The sequence below is a fragment of the Pipistrellus kuhlii genome, unplaced genomic scaffold (assembly GCF_014108245.1).
Source record: "Pipistrellus kuhlii isolate mPipKuh1 unplaced genomic scaffold, mPipKuh1.p scaffold_m20_p_9, whole genome shotgun sequence".
In the NCBI taxonomy this organism is placed as follows: Eukaryota; Metazoa; Chordata; class Mammalia; order Chiroptera; family Vespertilionidae; genus Pipistrellus; species Pipistrellus kuhlii.
Window position 1 is genome coordinate 32,852,980 of NW_023425595.1, and position 22,457 is coordinate 32,875,436.

Below are 22,457 nucleotides of genomic sequence, written 5' to 3' on the forward strand. Positions count from 1 at the left end.
CAGCCCATGAACTGAAGGGTCACTGGTTCGATTCCAGTCAACCGGTAGGGGCTTGTGCATGAGGCAACCAATTGATGGGCTCTCTCACACTGATGTTTCTCTCCTTTTATTCCCTCTCTAAAATCAATGCTCTCTCTACAAATCAATGGAAAAAATACCTTCCAGTGAGAAGTAACAACAAAAACATCTATAAAAATTAAAAAAACAATACCTTTTTGACTCTCAAGTTACATATTTAGAAATTTACCCAATATTTTTACTGGAACAAATTTTAAAGAATTACATACAAAGATGTTAATTTTAACTTTCTAATAGCAAATGGATGGATACAACCTAAACACTCATCACTATAGGAATGTTTAAATTATGACCAGACAGCCCTGACCAGTGTGGCTTAGTTGGTTTGGCATTGTCCCATGCACCGTGAAGTTGCTGATTCAATTCCTGGTCAAGGGCACATGCCTGGGTTGCAGGCTCAATTGCTCAATTCCCTGTAGGGGGTGTGCAGGAGGCAGCCAACCTATGTTGCACTCTCACATTCATGTTTCTCTCTAAAAAAAAATCAATAAAGTACTCTTAAAAAAAGTTGTGCTCAGGTAATGGATTATAATATAGCCTTCAAAAAGAATTAGGTAAACCTAAATGTATTATATAATCCCACATATATAAAAAGGCAGTGTGTATAGAGGTATGAGTTATGGCCGGAAAATCTCTGGGAGAATACATATCACATGTGTGCAGCTCTGGAAAGAGGAGTGCTGGAGGCCTCTTCCCAAACATGCCGAGTCCTGACCCTCAATGTGGCCGGCTGGGAGCCAGAGGGACTCAGGCCTTTAACTGGGAATCCATCCAGCCCGGGCAGTGCAATCTCTGCTGGATTCATTACTCCTGAGGGTGGAGGTTGAGGAAAGAGCAGAGGAGTTCAGAGTTCCCATTTCCTAGAAGCCAGCAGTTACATCCTCTGAGGGGACTGCAGGTTTTCCTGTCCCTGCAGCTGCAGAGTCAGCTCCATGCTCAGCTCCCTTCGCACACGGTCCTCCCCGCCCTCCCAGCACGTCACACAGTGCCGTCGCGTGTGTACCCTGAAAAGGACCTTGAAAGCAAGATCACAACTCGTTGCTGTCTCCAGTATCCAGAACGTTATACCTCGCAGGTGGGTGGCATTAGGAACTGCTTGTTCCACGGATGGGTTAACAGATAGCTCTCTCCGTCACGTGGTTAAAGAAGGGCCTAGGATGTGTCTTTACAAGTAAACTTAGAAAACTTACTTCCATTTTTTTATTATTCAACGTTTTATACATAATAAATACAAACTTTTTACAGCCACTTTACGTAAAGAAAGCACATCGCACAGAGGCATCCCTCTAGGCCGGGCCCTGTGCACGGTGACGCGGGTTACATGTCCTGGAGGGAGGAGTTCTTCTTAAAAAGGAGGCTTATTTTTACAACTTTGATTTTTTTAAAATAAAATTAGCAGCTCTTCCAGAAAATATTTAAAATATAACAAAATTTCAAATAACCCTCTGAGAACGTGGAAAACGCAGATTCAAGGACAATTTGGCTAACTAGAGAGAGAATATAAGACTGGGTGGCAAGAACTGCCTTATTTAAGCACTTTGAAGAATTTTAAAGTGCTTTGAAGATATTTAACATGTAGGCAAAAATCTTAAAAAAACCCACCCTTTTAATTTATTTTTTAAACTTAAGAATAAGTTTGATAACACAAAAAGACCTCAAATAGATCAACAGATTAAGAAATGCAAAAACAACAACAAAAAACACACAAAAGAAACAAACCCCAAATCATGGAGAAAATTCAACAGTTGGTATTGTCACTGAAATGATCAAATGGCAGACTGAAAATTCCTTCAGCTATGACCTTAAAAATTCCCATGGGGACATTTGGCGAGCATTTCAAGTTTCTAGAGTCTTAGGAGTTTTCAAAGCATAATACAACTTGTAGATTAAATTTTGCAAATTTGATTTCTTAAAAAAAAAAGCAACTGGCAAACATCCCTTCATCCCTCGGTAACACACCCTACCTTCCATAGGAAGTGGAGAGCCGGCAGGGGCTCTGGCACACCTGCTCCGGGGGCTGCTGGCCCGGGGAGGAGTTCCCCGTGGCTCTCCTCGGGATTCGGGGAACTTGTCTTTTCCTCGTCAACTTGCACTTGTGCCGGGTGTGCAGTCCTTTAGTCCTTTTTCACAGAAAGCTGGTTTCCTCCATGAGCCACAGGTTCTTCCTCCTGAAGAAATGTCAGTGGGGCCTGGGAAGCGGCATTTCCGTCAGGGATGACCGCGGGGCTGGGCCTGTCACATCCTGGCTGGCTGGCTGGCTGGGCCGGTACACTGACTTGGGAATAAAACGATGCCAGTAGAGAAGCTCAACAAGGCAAGTGTGTGTCCCCAATTTATCTAGACATTCAGATTCTAAGGATACTGGTCAGAAGAGTATGTGCTGCAAAAAATTAAGATGAAAAATACCCAAATGCAAAAAGAACATTAAACCGGCTCATTTCAGATCTGGAAGCTCCATCTCTGCCGTGGCCGCAGCCTCCTTTCTACTACCCAATGCGATGGACAAGATCTGGCTGCTAGTTCAGCCCCTCCATATTAGCTCCACTAATACTAAATGAATGGCATAAATATTAATACAAAAGACACTGTTATTGTGTAAATCCATTAGTTGTGGTAGAGATGTGCATTAATGCAACTGGCGCTAGACTCAGGGCAGTCCACTTGTTTCTCAGTCTGGGGACCACCTGCGGGGAGGAGCCAGCCTCCCTGGAATCCCTCCTGCTTCCTTATGCAGCCAACATGACCTGATTAAACTTTAACCAGACGAGCAAAAGCCACTTGAAGATGAGAATCTTTGCCACGTCCTGTGGCCACAGTAATATACTGTACGAGTGCACACGATCAGCATCTCTGTGACTGTGCCTGCACGAGGCCTGGTCTTGAGTCTCATATAAAAATGGACACTGTTAGGCACGAGGGCTGTCCCTCTCTGTTTGGAGGGCCCGTTAGGATTTGTGCTATGGAAGGAGAGATGACATAGAAAATGACAAAAAAAAAAAAAAAAAAAAAAGGCACAAAATATTCAACATGTGGGAGGAGTCCACCAGGCCACCCAGTCACATAGAATCCTCCTGGTTTTTGCTCTGTTCAAGAGTCATCATCATCATGCAAAGGTGCCTAAAAAACAAGACTGGCCAAACTCCACGCCTGACCTTGATTGTAGCAGTAACAGCCGGGCAAACCCATCATCACACCAGAGTGATTTCCACATCCTCCATCTTCTCTGCTGGCCTTCGGTGGTTCTGTGTAGGCGGAGGCGGAGCTGCCCGGACCTGAGCAGGAAACAATTACACAAATTGTCCATCAGCTTCTGGATTCAGTGCCTGAAGGAAGCATCCAAACCCCAACCAGTCATTTATCCAAGGACATGGGCCCCCAGGGGGGTCTTAGAAATGTTCTGAACACATTCTTTCAACCTAATTTTCACTCTTTCCCACCGAGGAGGAGTTACTCTGCATTACATGTGACACCCGAGAATCAGGGCCTTGTCCGGCTGACAGCCTCATGGGCACAAGAGTGACTGAGGCCCGAAAAGGCTCCCCACAGCACAGGCCGGAGCTGGGAGTAAGAGCAGCGCCTGGAGAACTGAAAACCTTGGAGCATGTCTTGGCAGGAGAGTTGCAATAGAGAACACTGGAGAAGTAGCTGAGGTTAAGTCATGAAATCTGAGCTTTACTCTGTAGGCAAAGAGTCCTTGGTGGACTTGAACCAGCATAATCAGAGCATGGAAAGATGAGTTTGGTAACAGTTTGGAGAAAAGAGGGGAGGAGGGCAAAGGCATAACGTGGTCATCTGAGGGAGAGCTGCTGTTGGTCTCAGGTGCCCAGCAGTGGGAAGCAGAGAAGTGGAAAGACGGACAGCTGTCTCCGAGGGAAACTGGCACAATTTGGTGGTGACTATCTGGGGGAGACCAGAGCACTTTTGGTACAGACACCCTGAGATGTCCACAAGACTGAAGCTCAGGAAAGAGATCGGATTGGCAGTTATAAATAGGGGAGTTGTCAGTAAATGAACAGTTGTCAAAGCTGTAGATGACATTACCCAAGGAGAGTGAGTTTAATGACTTCAAGAGGATGGACCAAATCCCAAGAAGCACCAGCAGAGATCAATGACAAGGAAGGCCAGAGAGGCAGAAAGCGAAGCAGGAGAGGGTGGTGCAACACATCAGCCCACTTCTCTCCAGTCTATGTCTGCTGGCCCCTCCAGCCTCCTAATGGCTCCCCATGTCCATTCTGCCACTTTCCTCACTCCCTACTTAGCAGCCATAGGAGTGTTTTAAAAATGTAAAACTAGTCATATCACTGTCCTGCTTACAACCTTACAATTGGCTGCCTAGCAATGTGGTCGGCAAACTGCAGCGCGCCTCTTTGCCCCTTGAGTGTAGCTCTTCCACAAAATACCACGGCCTGGGCGAGTCTATTTAGAAGAAGTGGCATTAGAAGAAGTTTAAGTTTAAAAAATGTGGCTCTCAAAAGAAATTTCAATCGTTGACCTGTTGATATTTGGCTCTGTTGACTAATGAGTTTGCTGACCACTGGCCTAGCACATTTAGGATCAAGAACCAAGTCCTTTACAAGACACTCAGCAGAGCCAAAGAAAGCAAGTGGTTAAAGGAATACCGCCAGAGGCTGACAAGGGGGTCCAGGAAAATAACGCTGCAGAGTATGCAGTGGACCAGTGTGTCAAAGTCAGGGCCCGTGAAGAGCTGCTTCACAGTGAGGTGGACGTGGTGATGGCAGGCCGAGCGTGAGGAGCAAAGAGAGGTAGTTATTTAAGAGTAGATTCTTTTGAACATTCTTTTCAATGTGGCAGAACTATGCACTCTATAGCCCTCCCAGAAAGGAGACTTACAGGTCGTAGCTTGCCATATGAGGTCTCAGGAGTTTGCCTTGGTGCCTGTGAGAAGCCTGGCGATTCGGCATGGACGCTATTTTCTAAGGGAAGGAACCAAAGAAGCTCATTTTATTTTTCCTTATTGATTTCAGAGAGGAAAGGAGAGGGAAAGTGAGATAGAAACATCAATAATGAGAGAGTATCATTGATTGGCTGCCTCCTGCATGCCCCCTACTGGGGATCCAGCCCCAAAACTGGGCATGTGTCCTTGACTAGAATTGAACCTGGGACTCTTCAGTCTGCAGGCCAATCCAGCTAGGGGTATTTGTGGTTTTGAGTGATGAGAATGCTAATACAGATCTGTTTGCCCTTCAGGCGAACAAGTGAATTTCTGAATAAAAACCCATTTCAACCCGTGTCCAGGAGAACCCTTACCATTTGCTGAAGGAGAGCGGGGGAAGAACTGGGAGCTCCTCTTGTCCGGGCTGGGGTAGGGGCTGCTGGGAGGCTGGTCGTACAGTGGGAGAGGCGGCAGGGAGCCGGGCGGCTTGCGGGATGGAGAGATCTGCGTGAAGGGAAGGGAGGTTACAAGTGCTTCCTCAGGAAGGACAGACGAGCTTCTCTGACTGACTACTTCAGACAAATTACTTTTCTCTGGAGCTGAGTTATGACTTTGATTTTTTTTTTTTTTGGGGGGGGTCGTCAGATTCATTAGAAGCACATGAACCTGGATTAAACACCCCAAGCCCCAATTTTGTGTTGCTTAAATCTTTTTCCTCTCATAGATCTCACTATACCATTGACTAATTCATCTTAAACAGTTACCAAGAAAATGAAATTCTCTAGAGTTTCATTAAAAACATACCAAATTAGTCGAGTCAGTAAATTCAATGAAGAACAAAAAAGGGGACAAGTTATATTTTTTTATATGTGTAAAAAATAAAATAACTGGCAGAGTTTCTGACTGCCCCAGGTTTCGTAGATGTCAGGCTAAGTGGTCATCCTATCTGATAAAGAAGGAATATGTTAATTGACCCTCACACCCTCACAAAGATGGCAGTGCCCACAGCCAATAAGGAGGGAATATGCTAATTGACTGCCACAGCCTCAAAGATGATGGTGCCCACAGCCACAAGATGGTGATGCCAATCCCATCAGCCCCACTGGGCTGATAGGTGCACGGCACGGCTGGGCCCACCCCCAGGCAGATCCAGCCGCTCTGCATACCTGTCTCCGGAGTCCCCCAGTCCCCTCAGCCCCCAAGCTGCCCAGGGCTGGCCCACGGCGCAGGCAAGCCTTGGATGGTGGCTGCACAGCCGCCCAGGGTCGCCCGAGGCTCAGGTAACCAGGGCCAGCCGAGGCTTGTGCTGCCGGCAGTGGCAGCAGCAGAGGTGTCATGGAGGTGTCACCTCCCCTGATCACCAGGTTGCCTCCTTCCCCTGAGGGCTCCCAGACTGTAAGAGGGAGCAGGCTGGGCTGAGGAACCCCCCTCCAGGGCATGAATTTTCATGCATCGGGCCTCTAGTGATATTACATAAACAAGACATATTCCTTATGGTCCTGGACCTGCCGGGCTGCCATAATAGATCCAAATTAAGAGTTTCCTGTAAAGGCAAGTTTTGCTATAATGAGCTAAGCTTAGGTCCACATGAGTATAATGGGGCTTTGGCAGGCTCATTAATTCTCTGAAATGGTCTGACACAACCTGGGCTGGCAGGAGGCTCTGACAGTGAGGGAGAGAAAAAGCAAGCTAATATTTTTATTACATAAACTAACCACAGAGAGAATACATTCCCTCTCTGGTTTGTTTCCATTTTTCCTCAAAGCCATTCTTTTGTGTGTCACATACAATTTAGCATTTTGGTTAATGGATTCAGAGAACAGAATGTGGGAGAGAGGTGTGACACAGCCTTTACAGAAGAACCTGACCAATACGTCCTACTTTCCCAAACTTGGTTTTGCAGAAACCTGACGACTGAGCACTGGAATGGTGAGCCCACTTCTGCGTGGGTCCACAGATCCCTTGGGAGTCATTTCCTTTAAATATCTTAACTCAGCTTTCTCTCTTCTCACACACCTGAATCTCTCTCATCCCTGGAGCGTCACCATTTTCTGAGGCTGAAAGTTCTTCCACTAGCACCGATGGGAAAACTCCAATCCGCCCGTTGAATTCTCCTTCCCAGAAGCCATCGTCATCTTGGTTTTCTTTGTTCAAGATTCGGATAATTGCTCCCTCAGGAAAAGATAACTCGTCATCTGTCTGGCCCTCGTAGTCATAAAGTGCTTTCACGAAACAGACTAGGTGGCAAGAGAGAGAAAAATGCGGTGAGAATGATGACAGCCAGGTTACCTGCGACCTCGCCTATGCACACGTGAGGACTGAGAGAGCACTGTGCAGAGGAGTAAAGCTGTAATTTTTACCCACTGAAGATCAACTTTAGGGTGCGACAATAAAGAATAAAAGTGGCCAAATGAAGGAAAACATGTTTTAAAACAGGAACGGAGTTGTGCTGAAGGTTGGCTCCGGGGAAATACAGTTTAGGCCAAACGAGACAGAGAAAGAGTGCCTTATTTCAGTCTTTACCACTGGCGTCTCCGTTGAGGCTGCCTGAAACGAGCTCGGCCTCCGTGGAATTGCTGGATGTGTGTGACCGACTGTCCAGGGCAGCCAGGGACTGCAGCATGCTCAGGAGGCTGTTGGAGGTGGGAAACTGGAGGTACTTTTCTGGCACATACCCCACTTGACCAACTTTGTTTCGAGCCTGAGTGAGAGACATGTGACAAAACAGGTTTGCACACACAATCTGGACAGAGCATAGCAAGAACCGAAACACACTCCTAAAAATGTCACAAGAAGGGGTGATATGAGCAAAGGAATATACCTTTACCCAGTCTTCCATATCTCCATCTTCAATCACTTCTAACACCTCATGCTCCTCAATGGTCAACTCATCTGGTTGAGAAGCCTGCAATGTAGGATGGCCATGGACAAAATAAAAAAGGTTAGATAAAGAGAAGATGTGCGCTGATCATAACAAAAACTGGGGATCAAAATACTGAAATGATTTTGAAAACGTATCAAACACAAAAATTTAAGTGTTGTAAAACTATCATAATGAGATGAGGTTTTACTTAAAAACGAACAACTAAACAAAATAAAGCCATAACCAAAACTGGAGAGAGGGAGTCCTGCAGAGGCAAGAGGCTCAGTGAGCACTGTGGTCCCGGAAGTAGGGGAGCAGGGCTCCAGCTCCGGCTTCTGCATCTGCGGCGAGTTATTCGACTTCTTGGTGTCTCCATGTCTTCGATGACAATCCTGCCATTCTCAGGAGGATTGGGGAGTCAATGTGGGATGAACAAGCACAGAGCCACGACGGCTTGGGACGCACAGGCAAAGGAGAAAGCACTGCGTTAGAAACCAGAGGGCTACATGGAGGTGCATGCTGGGGAATGCGAGGAGCTATGTGCATGGATGGCGTGACAGCTTGCGCAGCACCTAGAGTTCATCTGGAATCACTGGCGAACTGTGGCCAAGAAAAGAAAGTTGCAGAAAAGGAAATGATTGAGATCTGTCAAAATTTGGATTTATGATGCTTCAACTTAACTGGGCGGACTGGGCTGACACACTCATGGGCTTTTACAGGAGCTGCTGACTGCCGGCTTTATTTCTCTGACAGAAGGAGTTCACTAGCACCAGCCACCCAGATGCTGCCCTTGAGGCTGTAGAACCTGAGCACAAGCCTCAGGGGCTCTCCAGAAGGGCTGGAGAGAGACTGTGTGTCTTTGTTCCCTAAAGAGACTGTCGGTCACCTGTTCCCTGGGAAGGGGCTCTTGGCCTTTTCTGACTCTCCAGTGAACAATCCTAAAAGCTCTCCTAAAGCCCCAAGATCAGTTAAAACTTCCCTTAAGTCCCAAGATCAGTTAAAACTATCACCTGAGACCATAGTCTCAAAGTGTGAAAAATCTCCAAATCACACAAGCAAAAACAAGACAAGAAAATGGGCCACTTTCTTAAGATTCATTTTCTATTTCATGTACATTAAAACATTTATCAAACCCAGATCTTGGATATTGCTTGAGATGGAAAAATAGTATTGAAAATAGCTGACCATTCACATAAGTATTTACTCCAGGACCAGAATGTTAAATAAATTACCTCTGATCTCAAAATATGAGGGAAAAAAGCTCACTGAGTAGTCTTTTTTTTAATCCTCACCTGAAGACATTCTTAGAGAGAGGAAGGGAGACAGAGAGGGAGAGAGGGGGAGGGGAAGACAGAAAAAAAGAGAAAAGGGGAGGGATAGGGGGAAGAGAGAGAGAGGCACAGATCGATCGGTTGCCTTCCATACATGCCTTGACCTGGAATCGAACCGGCAACCTTTTGGTGCACAGGACTACTGAGCCACTCTAGCCAGGCCTCAGTGGTTCTTGACAGCTTTTCCAAAGGAATTTCTTTGCTAATCTGAAACCACATTATACCTTGAATATACCAGCAAAAGGCACCTATATAACCAAGATATTTTTCCTGATTTCATGGCAAGACTTAAAAAAGTGCCAACATGCTCCAGCCTGTGTTGCTAAGTGGTTAGAGTGTCAACCCGTGCACAGGTTGGATTTCTGGTCAAGGATGTGTACTTGGGTTGCAGGTTCTATCCCCACCCAAATTGGTGCATGTGCGGAAGGCAACCGATCCATGCTTCTCTCTCCCCCTCTCCCCCCAAACTCTCTAAAAACAAACAGAAAAAATGTCCTTGGGCGAGGATTAAAAATAACAATAGCAACAAGTACCAAGAGCCAAACATAAGAACACCTTTAAATATATTGCTGTCACCCTGGCTGGGTAGCTCAGTTGGTTAGAGCGTCCAATATGCCAAAGTTGAGAGTATGGGCCTCAGTCAGGGCTCCTACAAGAACCAACCAATGGCCTTGGCTGGTGCGGCTCATTGGCTGGAGTGCTGTCCCATGCACCAGAAGGTCTATTCCCGGTCAGGGCATAGACCTTGGTTGTGGGTTTGGTTGGGGCTTGAGGCACATACAGGAGGCAACTAATTGATGTGTCTCTTCCACATTGATGCTTCTCTCTCTCTCTCTCTCAAAAAAAAAAAAATCAATAATAATAATAAAAAGATTTTAAATATATTGCTGTCCTTGTAAAAAAGTCATGGAATGGAGGTCATGCAAGTTGTCCAACACTTATAGAAGCAGACACCTTCTTGATCATACCACCTCCAAGAAGTGACCAATTCTTCTAACTGACAAGGTCAGGCCCTCTGCATGGCACTGAGGACCCTAGAGAGTCTGTCTGGCCCTAGCACTGGTCCTATTCTCTGAACACACCATGTGCCCTTGCCTCTATGCTTTTACCAGGCTGGTCCTTATTTCCAGCAATTGCTGCTCCCTCTTTCCCATCCAGTGAATGGGTTTTGATTACTATGAGTTCAAGTCCAACTTCAGTCTGTAATTTTCAATTATCTTCATAATTTAGGCAAGTGACCATAAGACCTCTCTGAGCCTCAGTTTTCTTTTAATTCTTATTAGAATGTAAGCTCCACAAGAGCAAAGATTTTTGTCTGTGTTGATCAATGTTAGATCCTTGAACCCAGTCTTTTAGGTACATGGAAGGTGCTCAAGTCATATTTGTTGAATTAATGGCTTGGGAAGGGATTAGAAAAAAAATAATTATAGTGCCAGGCACACAGTACTTCACAAATGGCAGCCACTATTATTACCCATGATTTGAGGCCCAGCTCATGTTTTCCCAGACAACCCACAAGGAGCTGGCTGCTTCTTCCTCCTGCTCTCATGGGCTTTGCACATCCCTCTACCACTGACCACCATGCATCACAGTTAGCTGCTCGCCCTTGTGGGCTTCCTACTAGAATGGCTTACTTAAAGCAGGGAAAGTAATGTCCTCCACCCAACTAACGACAGCAGATTGGTCGGTAAGTGGTTATTAGTAAAGACATGGTCTCACACTGCCACCTAAAGTCCTAATGTACAGTGACAGCCAGAACTCCAGAAGCAGCCATGCCTTCAATTACCCCCACTCTCTCTAAATTTCCTGTTGTTTTTTTTTTAAACAATATGCTTTCCCCCCCCTGAAGACAAAAGTAATGTATGATATTGTAAAAAAGCTGAAAATATGCATAATTGAGATGCTAAGGTACATACAATTTGGTATCTTCTTTTGACATAGCATTTCTTCTTACACAAAAAACTATTGTAATTATCATAATATTGTTACATTATATCAGTAGTTAATATATTTAACTACTCCCTTATTGGACTGCCAACTTTGAGCTATTATAAAGTAGATGCTTTATAAAACGATGAAAGAACATTTAAAAAATATATATATATTTTATTGATTTTGTACAGAGAGGAAGGGAGAGATAGTTAGAAACATCGATGAGAGAGAGCCATCGATCAGCTGCCTCCTGCACACCCCCCACCGGGGACATGCCCGCAACCAAGGTACATGCCCTTGACCGAAATCGAACCCAGGACCCTTCAGTCCCCAAGCCGACGCTCTATCCATTGAGCCAAACCAGTCCCGGCTGAAAGAACATTTTGTATCCAAAACATATTTCTATATTGTGGGTCATTTCCTTAGGATTTATGCTAGTAGGTTCAAAAGCTATGAGCATTTTTTTTCATTTTAAGTTTTTAATGCAAGTTGTATGTAATATTTATGCCTGCATCTTCTCAATTGTTTCTTCCTTGTATTTTCCCTTTTCCTTTCCTTCTTGGCGAGATTTGGCTTTAATGTTCAAGGACCTTTTTGCAGTCTTTGTCCAGCTTTAGTTTAGTGAAGACCACCTTGCTGGGGAGAATGCCCACATAAACAGCTGTACCTTAGCTTTCTCTCACTGCATTCGTTCAATGTAGCTGACATATTTCTTCCTGTAAACCTGGACGACTTTGCCAATTTGCTGCCCTTTGTAATGTCCTCGAACAACCTGAACTTTATCATCCTTTTGGATGGGCATAGATCAAACATTGTACTTCTATCTCAGCTCTTTGGAAAGAGGAGAAGACATAATCTTCCTTTGAATGTGGGGAGGTGCATTGAAATGCCATTTACGGTTCTTGATCCTGTCAGAAGTCACGAAGGGATTGAACTTCATTTTGACTGCTGGTGCTCCTACGAAGGCCGAAAGAGGGAAGAGACCCACACGCTGTTTCTGGTCCTTTATGAGCATTTTTAAGATTTTTGAATCCGGTTCTTAAATACAGCTTTTCTTTATTTTCACAAGATTAATCCAGGCCTTTTTGCTATTCTGGACTATAGGAATCACTATTAGGCTTATATTTAATCTCCAATTGAGCCTGTATAGTTATCTAAGTCAGGATCAGAGTTACCTTCTTAAAGGCCCAGTCTGACTTTAGGACATCCAATGGCTCCTCCCAGGCAGGATAAAAGACAAACTTCAGCCTGGTCTACAAGGCCCTTTGCTGTCCGATGGCAAACACCTTTACTTCCAGCTGCTCTGTTCTCCACACTTGATGCTCATGCACCACTGAATTTCCCAGACACCCACAGGCTCAGCACATTTGTATCTATGGTTCTCTCTGCTTAGAAGGCTCCTTCTCTTCCCTTCCCTTCCTTCTCACTGTATCTAGAAAGATCTAAGAATCCATGATCTAACTTAAATACCACCTTGTCTGTAAAATTTCTCCCAACCATCACAGGGAGAATTAGCAGTTTTACCTCTACTATGTTTTCAGACATATTCTATTATATTTTTTCAATTTAATATTTATTCTTCCCAGATATCCATTTTTTGAGGACATGGATTATGCCACATTCATTCTTGCATTTGCAAAAGTTATCACAAAATGGGCACTCAATAAATGCTTAATGATTAATTGATTAAGTAGATTTGTATAGTCTGTTTACCATAGGGACATAGCTGGGATATGCCAACAGAGGGGATGTTGGGGAAATGTGAGATGTTTGTAATCACTCAGACACTTAGGACCCTTTTCCACTTAAGGATCTCAAATTGTAATTCTGAAACTTCAAAGTAAATACAATATTGAGACACGGTGAGATGGGGAAACATTCTCAAAGCTAGTTTTATAATCTCTATAACAACTCTCCAAGTATCTCAGAAGATTATTTCAAAAATTTAAAAGATTATCTAAACAGTTTACATAAGAAAAAAAAAATCCCAACTCTTTCAGAAAAGAGAAAGTATTTTTAATTTAAATATATAATGAAAGGATGTTAAACTAAAAAGTCTGGAAACCACTGATATCGAGGAGTAAATACTGCCAATTCTGGCTTATCCAGGGATGGGGCTGGTGGGAGTGAGACTTTCCTGTATATGATTCTCAAAGCAAAGGCTGAAGATTCTTTCCAGACCCTTCCTCTGTTGTTGTCCCCTAAGCACTGGGTTTCCATCAGCATGAGAGCCAGAGGAGGGTTCATTTGTTCGTGCCTTTCTTACATCATTTATTTATTCCACAGTTATTTACTGAGTACCTACTATGTGCCAGGCACAGTCCTACATGCCGAAGATACGAAGACAAGGTATACAGACAAAGACAGGTTTCTGCCTCCATGAACTTTTAGGGGGGAGTCAGACAAAGAAGTGTAAAAACAAATAAGCTTAAGTGTAGTTGATGACAAGTGCTATATAGTAGATAAAAGAAGGCAAATGGCAAAGGGATAGAGAGGAGTGACTGAGCAGTCAGTTATGTGTTTACATGGTCAGAGGAGACCTGAGGAGGCACTATTTGAACTGAGCCTCAATGAATAGCAGAGGGCAGTTAAACAAGATTTGGGAAAAGACAGTTCTAGGTAGAAGAATAGCAAGTGCAAAGTTATCAAAACAGGAAGAAGCCTGATGCCTTTGAAGATGGGAAGGCAGCCAGAGGGGCCAACATATAGTGAATGAGGGGTTAGGAGGGGGAAGGGTCTGGCGTGAAGCTAGGGAGACAGGCAGTGGCCAGACCAATCTAGTGAAGAGCTTGTTTTTCTAAATGTGATGGGAAGTTTAAAAGGGTTTCAGGCAGGGGGACAAAATAATCTCCTTTATGTGTTAAAGATAATTCTGGCTGCAGAATGGACTTTTGGGAGGCAAGTATGAAGAAGGGATATCAATTATGAGTGGTTTCTTTCCAGTTACTGTAATCAAAGCAATGACCTAGACCAAAATGGTGAAAAAGGAATGGATTCAGGATATGTTTTGAAAGTGAACTCAATAGGACTGACTGATGGACTGGATGAGTGGAGTGAGGCAAAGAGAAAACAAGCGGAACTGAAATCCAATTTACTGAGTAAAAACTTAATGTGCAAGCAGGGCAGGGGTGAGTGAGATTGAGAACTATTATACTAAACCAAATTCGGATATTCTGGCATCTATTTGTCCAGGTCCTTGCTTAGTATGGAAACTAGAGTTGGTTATAGCAAGATTAGGAAACCACCTGCTGTGTAAAAATTTTTTTAAGGAGGATCACCTTAATAGAGGTCTACTGTTAAGCAGACACCTGATAACAAGAGTAAGAGTTCTATGTACTGAAAGTTTATCAGATGCCAGGCACTATGATAAGTACTTTGCTATAAAAGTGTTATTTAATTTCAACTAGCTTTATAATATTATTCCCATACTATAGATAAGAAAATTGAGGCTCACAGAGACTAAGGGACTAGTGTGGTCATATAGCTCCTTAAGATGCTAATACAGGATTTTAACCCATGCAAATGACATCAGAGCCTAGACTCTTCACCATTATGTTATGTTGCCTCTAATATTAACTGAACACCAATTTTATGTTAAACACAGTATGAGAGGCTGGGTTGATACAGTTATATGTATCTTCAGAGCCGTTACAATTTAATACGAGCAATGTGTTAGAGAAATACAAACCTTGTACGAATAAACAACTTTGCAGGTGAGTGGGTAATTTCTTAAGGTGCCAGAAGGACTGGAACTGCTGTCATCAAAAACATCCATGTTGTCTTCAAACTCTTCTTCTTCTCTTTCAGTATCTGCATTAAGCTAGGAAAAATTAGAAGCCATTGGCTACCTTGAAAACTTCAAAAAAGTGGTTGAAAGTAAGAGAAATACTTAAAACCCAATTATTTCAAAATATTAACTTATTCAACTGCATCCAATATAATAAAAGCCTAATATGCTAAGTGTCTGGTCATCCATTCAACCAATCAAAGCATAAATTGCTAATGATATGCTAAGGATGGTCAACCACTCGCTATGATGTGCACTGACCACCAGGGTTAGCTTGCTTCTGGGGCCTGGCTGATCAGGCCTGAGTGAGCTGGGCTGGACATGCCCTAGGAGCCTTCCTGCAGTCCCTCCTGGGCTGTCCAACCTCCCACATCCCTCCCTGGCCCTGATTGTGCAATGGTGGGGACCCTTGGACTGGCCTGCATCCTCTCGCAATCCGGGACCCTTTGGGGGATGTCAGAGAGCTGGTTTTGGCCTGATCCCACAGCCAGGCTGAGGACCCCCTGGTGCACGAATCCGTACACCAGGACTCTAGAATAGAAATAAAAGTATCTATTCTCACTCACATTTTTCATGTTATGAAAGGACACAGGTTTTTAAAACAAGAGTAAATGTCTTTCAAATTTTTATCATCATCCTTTCACTTTTCACTGTTAAATACCAACTAATGAAGACCTCTTACCATTTTAAACTGATCATATTGGGGAACATCAAAAAGATTTCTAAATGCTACCAAGGATATGGAGAAACAGGCTTTTATCTATGGCTGATAAAAATGTAATTTGACATATTCCTAAAATAAATAACCTACCTACTGAAATAAAAATTAAACATACTACTTGATCTAGCAATTTCACTTCTGTAAATCCATTATGGAGAAATAAAAGCATCAGGATGTGGGACTATATAATCTAGGATGTTTACTGCAACTCTGCATGTAGTGGCAAAGCCTGAACACAATCTATATGATCATCAATAGAGGAATGTCTGGATATACTGTGATATGTCTATATTATTATAGATCAATAACACCAATTAAAAATGAGTTAGGGAATAGAGAGCCCGGAAATAAACCCTCCTATATATGATTTTAATGATTTTCTACAAGGGTTCCAACATTATTCAATGGGGAAAGAACAGTCTTTTCAACAAACGGTACTGGGAAAATGAGATATGTACATGTAAAAGAATGAAGTAGATTTTTACCTTACTGAAATTAACTCAAATTGATCAAAGACTTAAATGTAAGAGCTAAAACTATAAATTCATTGAAGAAAACACAGGGGAAAAGCTTCATGATACTGGATTTGGCAATGATTGCTTGGATATGACACCAAAAGCACAAGTAATAAGGGAAAAAAAGATAGATTAGACTTGATCAAATAAAAAAAAAACTTATGCATCAAAGGACAGAGTAAAAAAAGGCAACCTACAAAATGGGAGAAAATATTTGCAAATCATATATCTGATAAGGGATTATATCTAGAATAGTATATAAAGAATGCCTAAAACTCAACAGTAAAAAAAAAGAGTTAAAATTGTTGCCAAATCCAGTGTCATGAAACTTTCCTCCTGTGTTTTCTTCTAGGAATTTGTAGTTTTAGCTCTTACATTTAGGTCTTTGATCAATTTGAGTTAATTTCTATAAGGTAAGGTTCTACTTCACTCTTTTACATGTAGATATCTCATATATAATCATATATCTGATAAGGGATCAATATCCAGGACAGTATATAAAGAATACCTAAAACTTAACAGTATAAAAACAACCCAATTCAAAATGGATAAAGGACCAAAAAAAAAAAATTTCTCCAAAGAAGATATTCGAATGGGTAATAAGCACATGATAAGATGTTCAACTTCACTAACTATTGGGGAAATGCAAACAAAACATGTTATAACAAGGTATCACTTCACACCCATTAGGATGGCCATTATCAAAAGATAGGAAATAAGTGGAAAAAAGGAAGCACTTGTGTACTGCTGTTAGGAATGTGAAACGGTACAGCAGCCGTGAAAAATGATATGGTAGTTCCACAAAAAATGTAACAAAGAATTACCATATGATCCAGCAATTTCACTGCTAGGTCTATACCCCAAAGGATTTGAAAACAGGGACTTGAATAGATATTTGTATGACAATGTTAATAGCAGCATTATTTACAGTAGCCAAAAGGTGGAAGCAATCCAAGATGAATGAACTGACATACAATGGAATATTATTCAGCCTTGAAAAGGAAGGGAATTATGACACATGCTACAATATGGGTGAACTTTGAGGACATTAATATTAAGTTAAATAAACCAGCCACAAAAAGATAAAAACAGTACAATTCTACTTATATGAAGTACTTAGAATAGACAAATTCACAGAGACATAAAGTAGAATTTTGGTTGTCAGAAATTGGGGTTTGGGGTGTGTGTGTGGAGTTTTACTTTTGAAATACAGCATGAGGAAAACAAATTTTAATGAAGTTTGAAAGTGTATTAGTCACCACAGCTAAAAGGCAGATATTAATTAAAATGGTACAAAATATAAAAAATGTATTTACCTAGAGTGCTGTCCATGATATTAAAGTACAAAGAATATTGGTATAATCATAACTATATGACAGGGGAAGATAGAGTAAACAGAGTAATGACTGAGAACAGAAGAGGTGACTGACTTGTTTTTTTTTATATACCCCTGTACTATCTGAACTATTAGAACAAGCGTGTTTTGCTTTTTAAACTAAAAATCCAATAAAGATGAAACAAAACCAGGCTTAAAGGTTTCTTTGTTTGTAGCTACATATAAGCACTTATTTGGCTACATTTTCCCCTGTTTAAACATTCAAAGGCACCAATGTTTGCACATTAAGGATATAAGGAATGAACAGTCAAACTGGGCCTCATATAGAACAATTAATTAAAATATCAAATACCAACTATATGTTGAACACTATGCTAGGCTCTTAAATATGAAACGGAGGGCACCATCCATGCTTTGCAGGAGCTCACAATCTAAGTGGAAAACTACTGCAGCTAAATGCTACGCGTAGGGAAGTATGAATATGGAAGAGGTCACTGGAGAAGGTCAGAGATTTCCTGGATTTAATGAGTCAAAAAGTAGAGGCTGCCTTTAATTGTTAAGTTCTACTTTTTAATAAATTAAAATGACTTCTCTTAATTATCACTAAAGTTTTAAAACAGACTCTCCTCTTAACTGCATTTCTCTAACAAAATTCTATAGAATTTTTTTTTGTATGTGTGGGTTTCAGAAGATTAAATCATGCATATTTTCTATCACATTTATTGGTTCCATTTCAAAATCCCTGTATATTCTAATTTATAACTACTATTGAAAATCTTCACAACCGAGTGAGGAAATTGTCTACCTCATCTTACAAATAATTCATCTATGGTTAGTCAGGTCGATGGCAAAGTAAGCTCAAATCTTGACCTTTCAAATCACCTCAGGCTTATGATTTTACTATTTCCCAACAAGGCATTGTGTCATAAAAGATGAGGATCATATGCTAGAAATTGCTTTCATATTCTAGTAAAGGTTATAGACAGTAAAAAAAAAAACAAACTGTTGCCATTATAAAACAAAACAACAAAAAACACCCATACATCTTTAAAAACTAAAATTAAAGCCAATGTGGGTAGAACAGATTTCCAAAAATATATAAGGAATGTTACTATGTACTGTGCTTTGGCACTGGGAATCAAGCAAAAACATTTTATCTTGGCAACCCTGTTTGATACTAAACATTCCGTCCTTCCCCTTTAGATCCTGAGTTCACTTTTTGATTCTCGAGAAAGGGAACGAAAGATTGTAGCGACAGCAGTAGGGGTCACTGCCACGTGCTTTTTGCATCGCTCTGTTCCATAACATCTGCTCTCGTACCCCTTTTCCTTCCTGCCACCTGACAGAACTTCAATCACGATTCTTTCTAGCTGTACTAATATTTCCCCTTTCTTTGAAGTTGTAAAATGCTTATTCTTATTGCAAGGGAAGATAAAGACCTTTTGAGTTGGTTTCAGTAGCCATCTTCTTGTACTTGGCAAAATAAGCTCTGAAAAGGCTTTAAGGTCCTATAATAAACTAGGAAAGCAATGGGTCCTCTAGGTTCAACACACACATGGGTTTGAATGCTGACTATACCATTTCCTTGTTGTGTGACTTTGGGAAAATTATTTAACTTCTCAACTTAATCTCTATAATGGAGATAATACTTCTTCATATGAAAAGGTGTTCAACATTATTAATGAAATGCAAATTGAAACTATAATGACATACTACTGAATATCTATTAGAATGTCTAAAATTAAAAAGACTGACCATACCAGGTGTTGGCAAGGTTGTGGAACCACTGGGAACACCAGCATCCTATGGATGGGAGTGTAGAATGGTATAACCATTCTAGAAAATAGTTTGGCAGTTTCTTAAAATGTTAAATATATACCCACTATAATGTTACCATCATCATTAGCTAGTTAATAAGAGGAAGAGAGCAAAGGGGAGGCCAGACATGATAAGCATGGCCACCTGGGCAGCTTTACCAGGAAGCTACGGCCTCACACTCCCCAGGAACCACCGTCCACACCCTTCATTCTGGCCCTGCTGAAAACAAGATTGGACTTCTTCCGTGAGGAGACAGAGAGAGATGGGACCTTGGAGGGAACCCCCTTAATTTTACATAATCGATAAAACTTTCCCACAAAGTCCCATCCTCCTGTGGGGGCCTCAGGAGATTCTTTTCCTTGGGGCACTCCAAGAACTCCACTTACACCGATAATATATAACCCACTCAAAACATATGTTCAATGCAGTTTTTCTTGTAATAGCCCCCAAACCCAAATGTCCGTCATCATCAGGTGAATGGATAAACAACCTGTGGTATAGTCATACAATGGAACACTACCCAGCAATGAAAAGAGGGAACTACTGCACATGCATCATCATGGGATGATCCTCAAAATTATCATGCTGAGTGAAGAAGTCAGACACCGCCCTCCCCCCCAAAAAAGTGTACATATTGTATGATTTTGTTTATATAACATTTTAGGAAATTCAAACTAATCTATAGTGGCAGGAAGATCATATGAAGCTGTGTGTAGGCTCCGGTTAACCATCAATTGGATATAACAGCAGAGTGCTCTCCTTTTAAAAAATGGTGGTATATTTTGTGAATATTTGTCCCCCCCCTCCTCCCAAATCCTATATTCTGTACTATAGGATAACACGGAAGGCAAAGAGTTAATTCCCAACTAAGTATAGTTCCTTCCTTATTTCTATAAGGCACTTTACACTGCTGATGTATAACAGCAGTATTTACCTTGTTTTCCAGATGGAAGGGAATTCTAAACTTGATGACTAATGTTTCTGTTGGCATCTATAATGGAAGAAACAATTTAGTCCCCAGACTGTGCATTTGTGATTTGTGGTTCTAGCCAGCTAGCTGTCAGTGTGAAGAGATAACTCCCTCTGAATAATTTCAGTGCTGTCATTTAAAAGCAGGCTAAATAAACATTGAGGCTTCATTAAGCTATTTTGTGACTATATCTCTCCCTTATTTGTATTGTTCTGTAGAGTTTCCACAAAATATATCATTCAGCTGAAAGCGTGAAGACACAAGCTCCTAAGACTGACTAGAGGAAAAGAAGAGTGAAAAGGGATTGATTGCAACATGCTCCTTTCACAGGAGATATGGTATGTCTCTAGATGAGCTGATGTCTTTGGACAGTTCTCAAAAATACCCAATTTAATCGACACTCACTGCCTGACTGCACTACTTACTGCCAGACACTGTACTAAGGACATCTTTATTTTCTTCCTTCACACTCAGAAGCCCTTTTTTAAAATCTCATTTTGAAGTTCTCTAAGGACCATCTCAAATAAAATCTCCTTCTTGGCCAAACGTCTTACCTATTTTTCTAGTTGGTATTGAGCTTTACTGACGACTCTTCATACAAAAATCATGAGATTTTATAGTTAGAGGAGATCTTAGAATCATTTCACTTAACTTTCTTTCTGAAACCCAGAGAGAAGTGACTTTTTCAAAGGTGTAAATATGAGATAGGAGTAAGCAAGTAAAAAATATTTATTGTTGAAAGCACACAGGTCCCTCTTTTCACCTCCACTGACCCCTTTCAGCCCACCCCCAAAACCCCTCTAGGCCTTCATCACCCTATTGTCTGTGTCCATGGGTTATGCATATATACATTCAAGTTCTTTGATTGATCTCTTCCCCCTCATCCTCACCTCCACCTTCCCTCAGGAGTAAGCAATTTTGAATTTACCATATGACAGCCCAGTCACACACTAGATCTATAAAAGCCTGTCTGCTCTTTGAGGAGAGAGACCAAGTCTTGTTCATTTCTGATTTGCTCTGGAAGCAAGCACACAGTTAGGTGGTAAGTGCCAGCCCAGTTGACGTACTTAGAAAAGGTGCTAGTCCAGGAAAAGCATGGGCTTGATTGGCTGCCAACAGGGCTGCTGCTGAAGCCAAAAGCAAACCCGTGCCTAGAGTTTGCTGTCGTCACAGCTCCTGGACAACAGAATAGCCTCAAGTAGATGGGAGTTTGATTTTTAAAAGATGCAAGCTCTTCTAACCCCAAAGTCAAGTGGATAGTGTGTGCTTATTTTCCCCAGCTGGGTTACCAATAACAGTGAAATAAAAATAAACCTTTAATAGTTTATTTTTCCTTAAAATGCACATGCACACACAATCCTTTTTAAATGTGCAAGCAGAATGGTATGTAAAAAAATTGAGAAAACTTCTAGGAATGTTCTTAAATTTTGGCCAATTTCTCTAGCAAAGATGCCTTTTTAAATCTGAAGGGCACAAGCACTGAAGGGGCACTTATGGCTATAGTGGGAAGTTAGAAGATTAGAATTTTATTTTTCAGTTTGCCACTATTCCCTCCCTCCTTCCCTCCTTCCCTCCCTCTCTCCCTTTTTCCTCCTTCCTTCCTTCAACAGTTGTTTATTGAATAGCTACTATGTGCCAGGCACTTTGCTGTGCACAGCATGAATCAGGCAGGCATGGGGATTACATTCTAGAGAGAAAGATAATAAATAAAATACAGTCAGCCATCCAACCAACCAAAGCATAATATGTTAATGGTATGTTAAGGCTGCTCAACCACTTGCTATGATGTGCACTGACCACTGGGGGCAGATAGTCAACCATCAACCAGTTGCTATGATGTACACAAACCACCAGGGGGCAGATGCTCCATCTGGTAGGTTAGTTTGCTGCTGGGGACCAGCCAATTGGGACTGAGCGAGACAGGTTGGACATGCCCTGGAACCCTCCTGCGGTCCCTCTCTGGCTGGCCAACCTCTTGTGTCCTTTCCCGGCCCAGATCGTGCACTTGTGGGGTCCCTTGGCCTGGCCTATGCCCTCTCACAATCTGAGATCCCTTGGGGGATGTTGGAGAGCCGATTTTGGCCTGATGCCAGAATGACCAGTTACTATGATGTGCACTGACCACCAGGGGGCAGATACCCAATTCAGGAGCTGCCCCCTAGTAGTTAGTGGGCTCCCACAGGGGGAGTGCCACTCAGCCAGAAGCCAGGCT

At 42.1% G+C, this 22,457-nt stretch overlaps 1 protein-coding gene and 1 pseudogene across 3 annotated transcripts in view; both read right to left on the bottom strand.

The window, feature by feature from the left end:
• Positions 1-1,264: 1,264 nt before the first annotated feature.
• Positions 1,265-22,457, bottom strand: part of FCHSD2 (FCH and double SH3 domains 2) — a 150,696-nt gene continuing 129,503 nt past the window's right edge. For 2 of the 3 annotated variants that reach the window (XM_036426641.2, XM_036426643.2), the window contains 7 exons: positions 14,787-14,918; positions 7,794-7,877; positions 7,496-7,673; positions 6,989-7,209; positions 5,347-5,476; positions 4,930-5,012; positions 1,265-3,350 (listed from right to left, as the gene is read on the bottom strand). In XM_036426641.2, coding sequence (XP_036282534.1) covers positions 3,267-3,350; positions 4,930-5,012; positions 5,347-5,476; positions 6,989-7,209; positions 7,496-7,673; positions 7,794-7,877; positions 14,787-14,918 — 912 coding nt within the window. In that variant the 3' untranslated portion in view covers positions 1,265-3,266. The remainder of the gene's footprint in view (positions 3,351-4,929; positions 5,013-5,346; positions 5,477-6,988; positions 7,210-7,495; positions 7,674-7,793; positions 7,878-14,786; positions 14,919-22,457) is intronic. The other variant, XM_036426642.2, reaches the window with a different exon arrangement.
• LOC118713008 lies at positions 11,430-14,333 on the bottom strand (annotated as a pseudogene).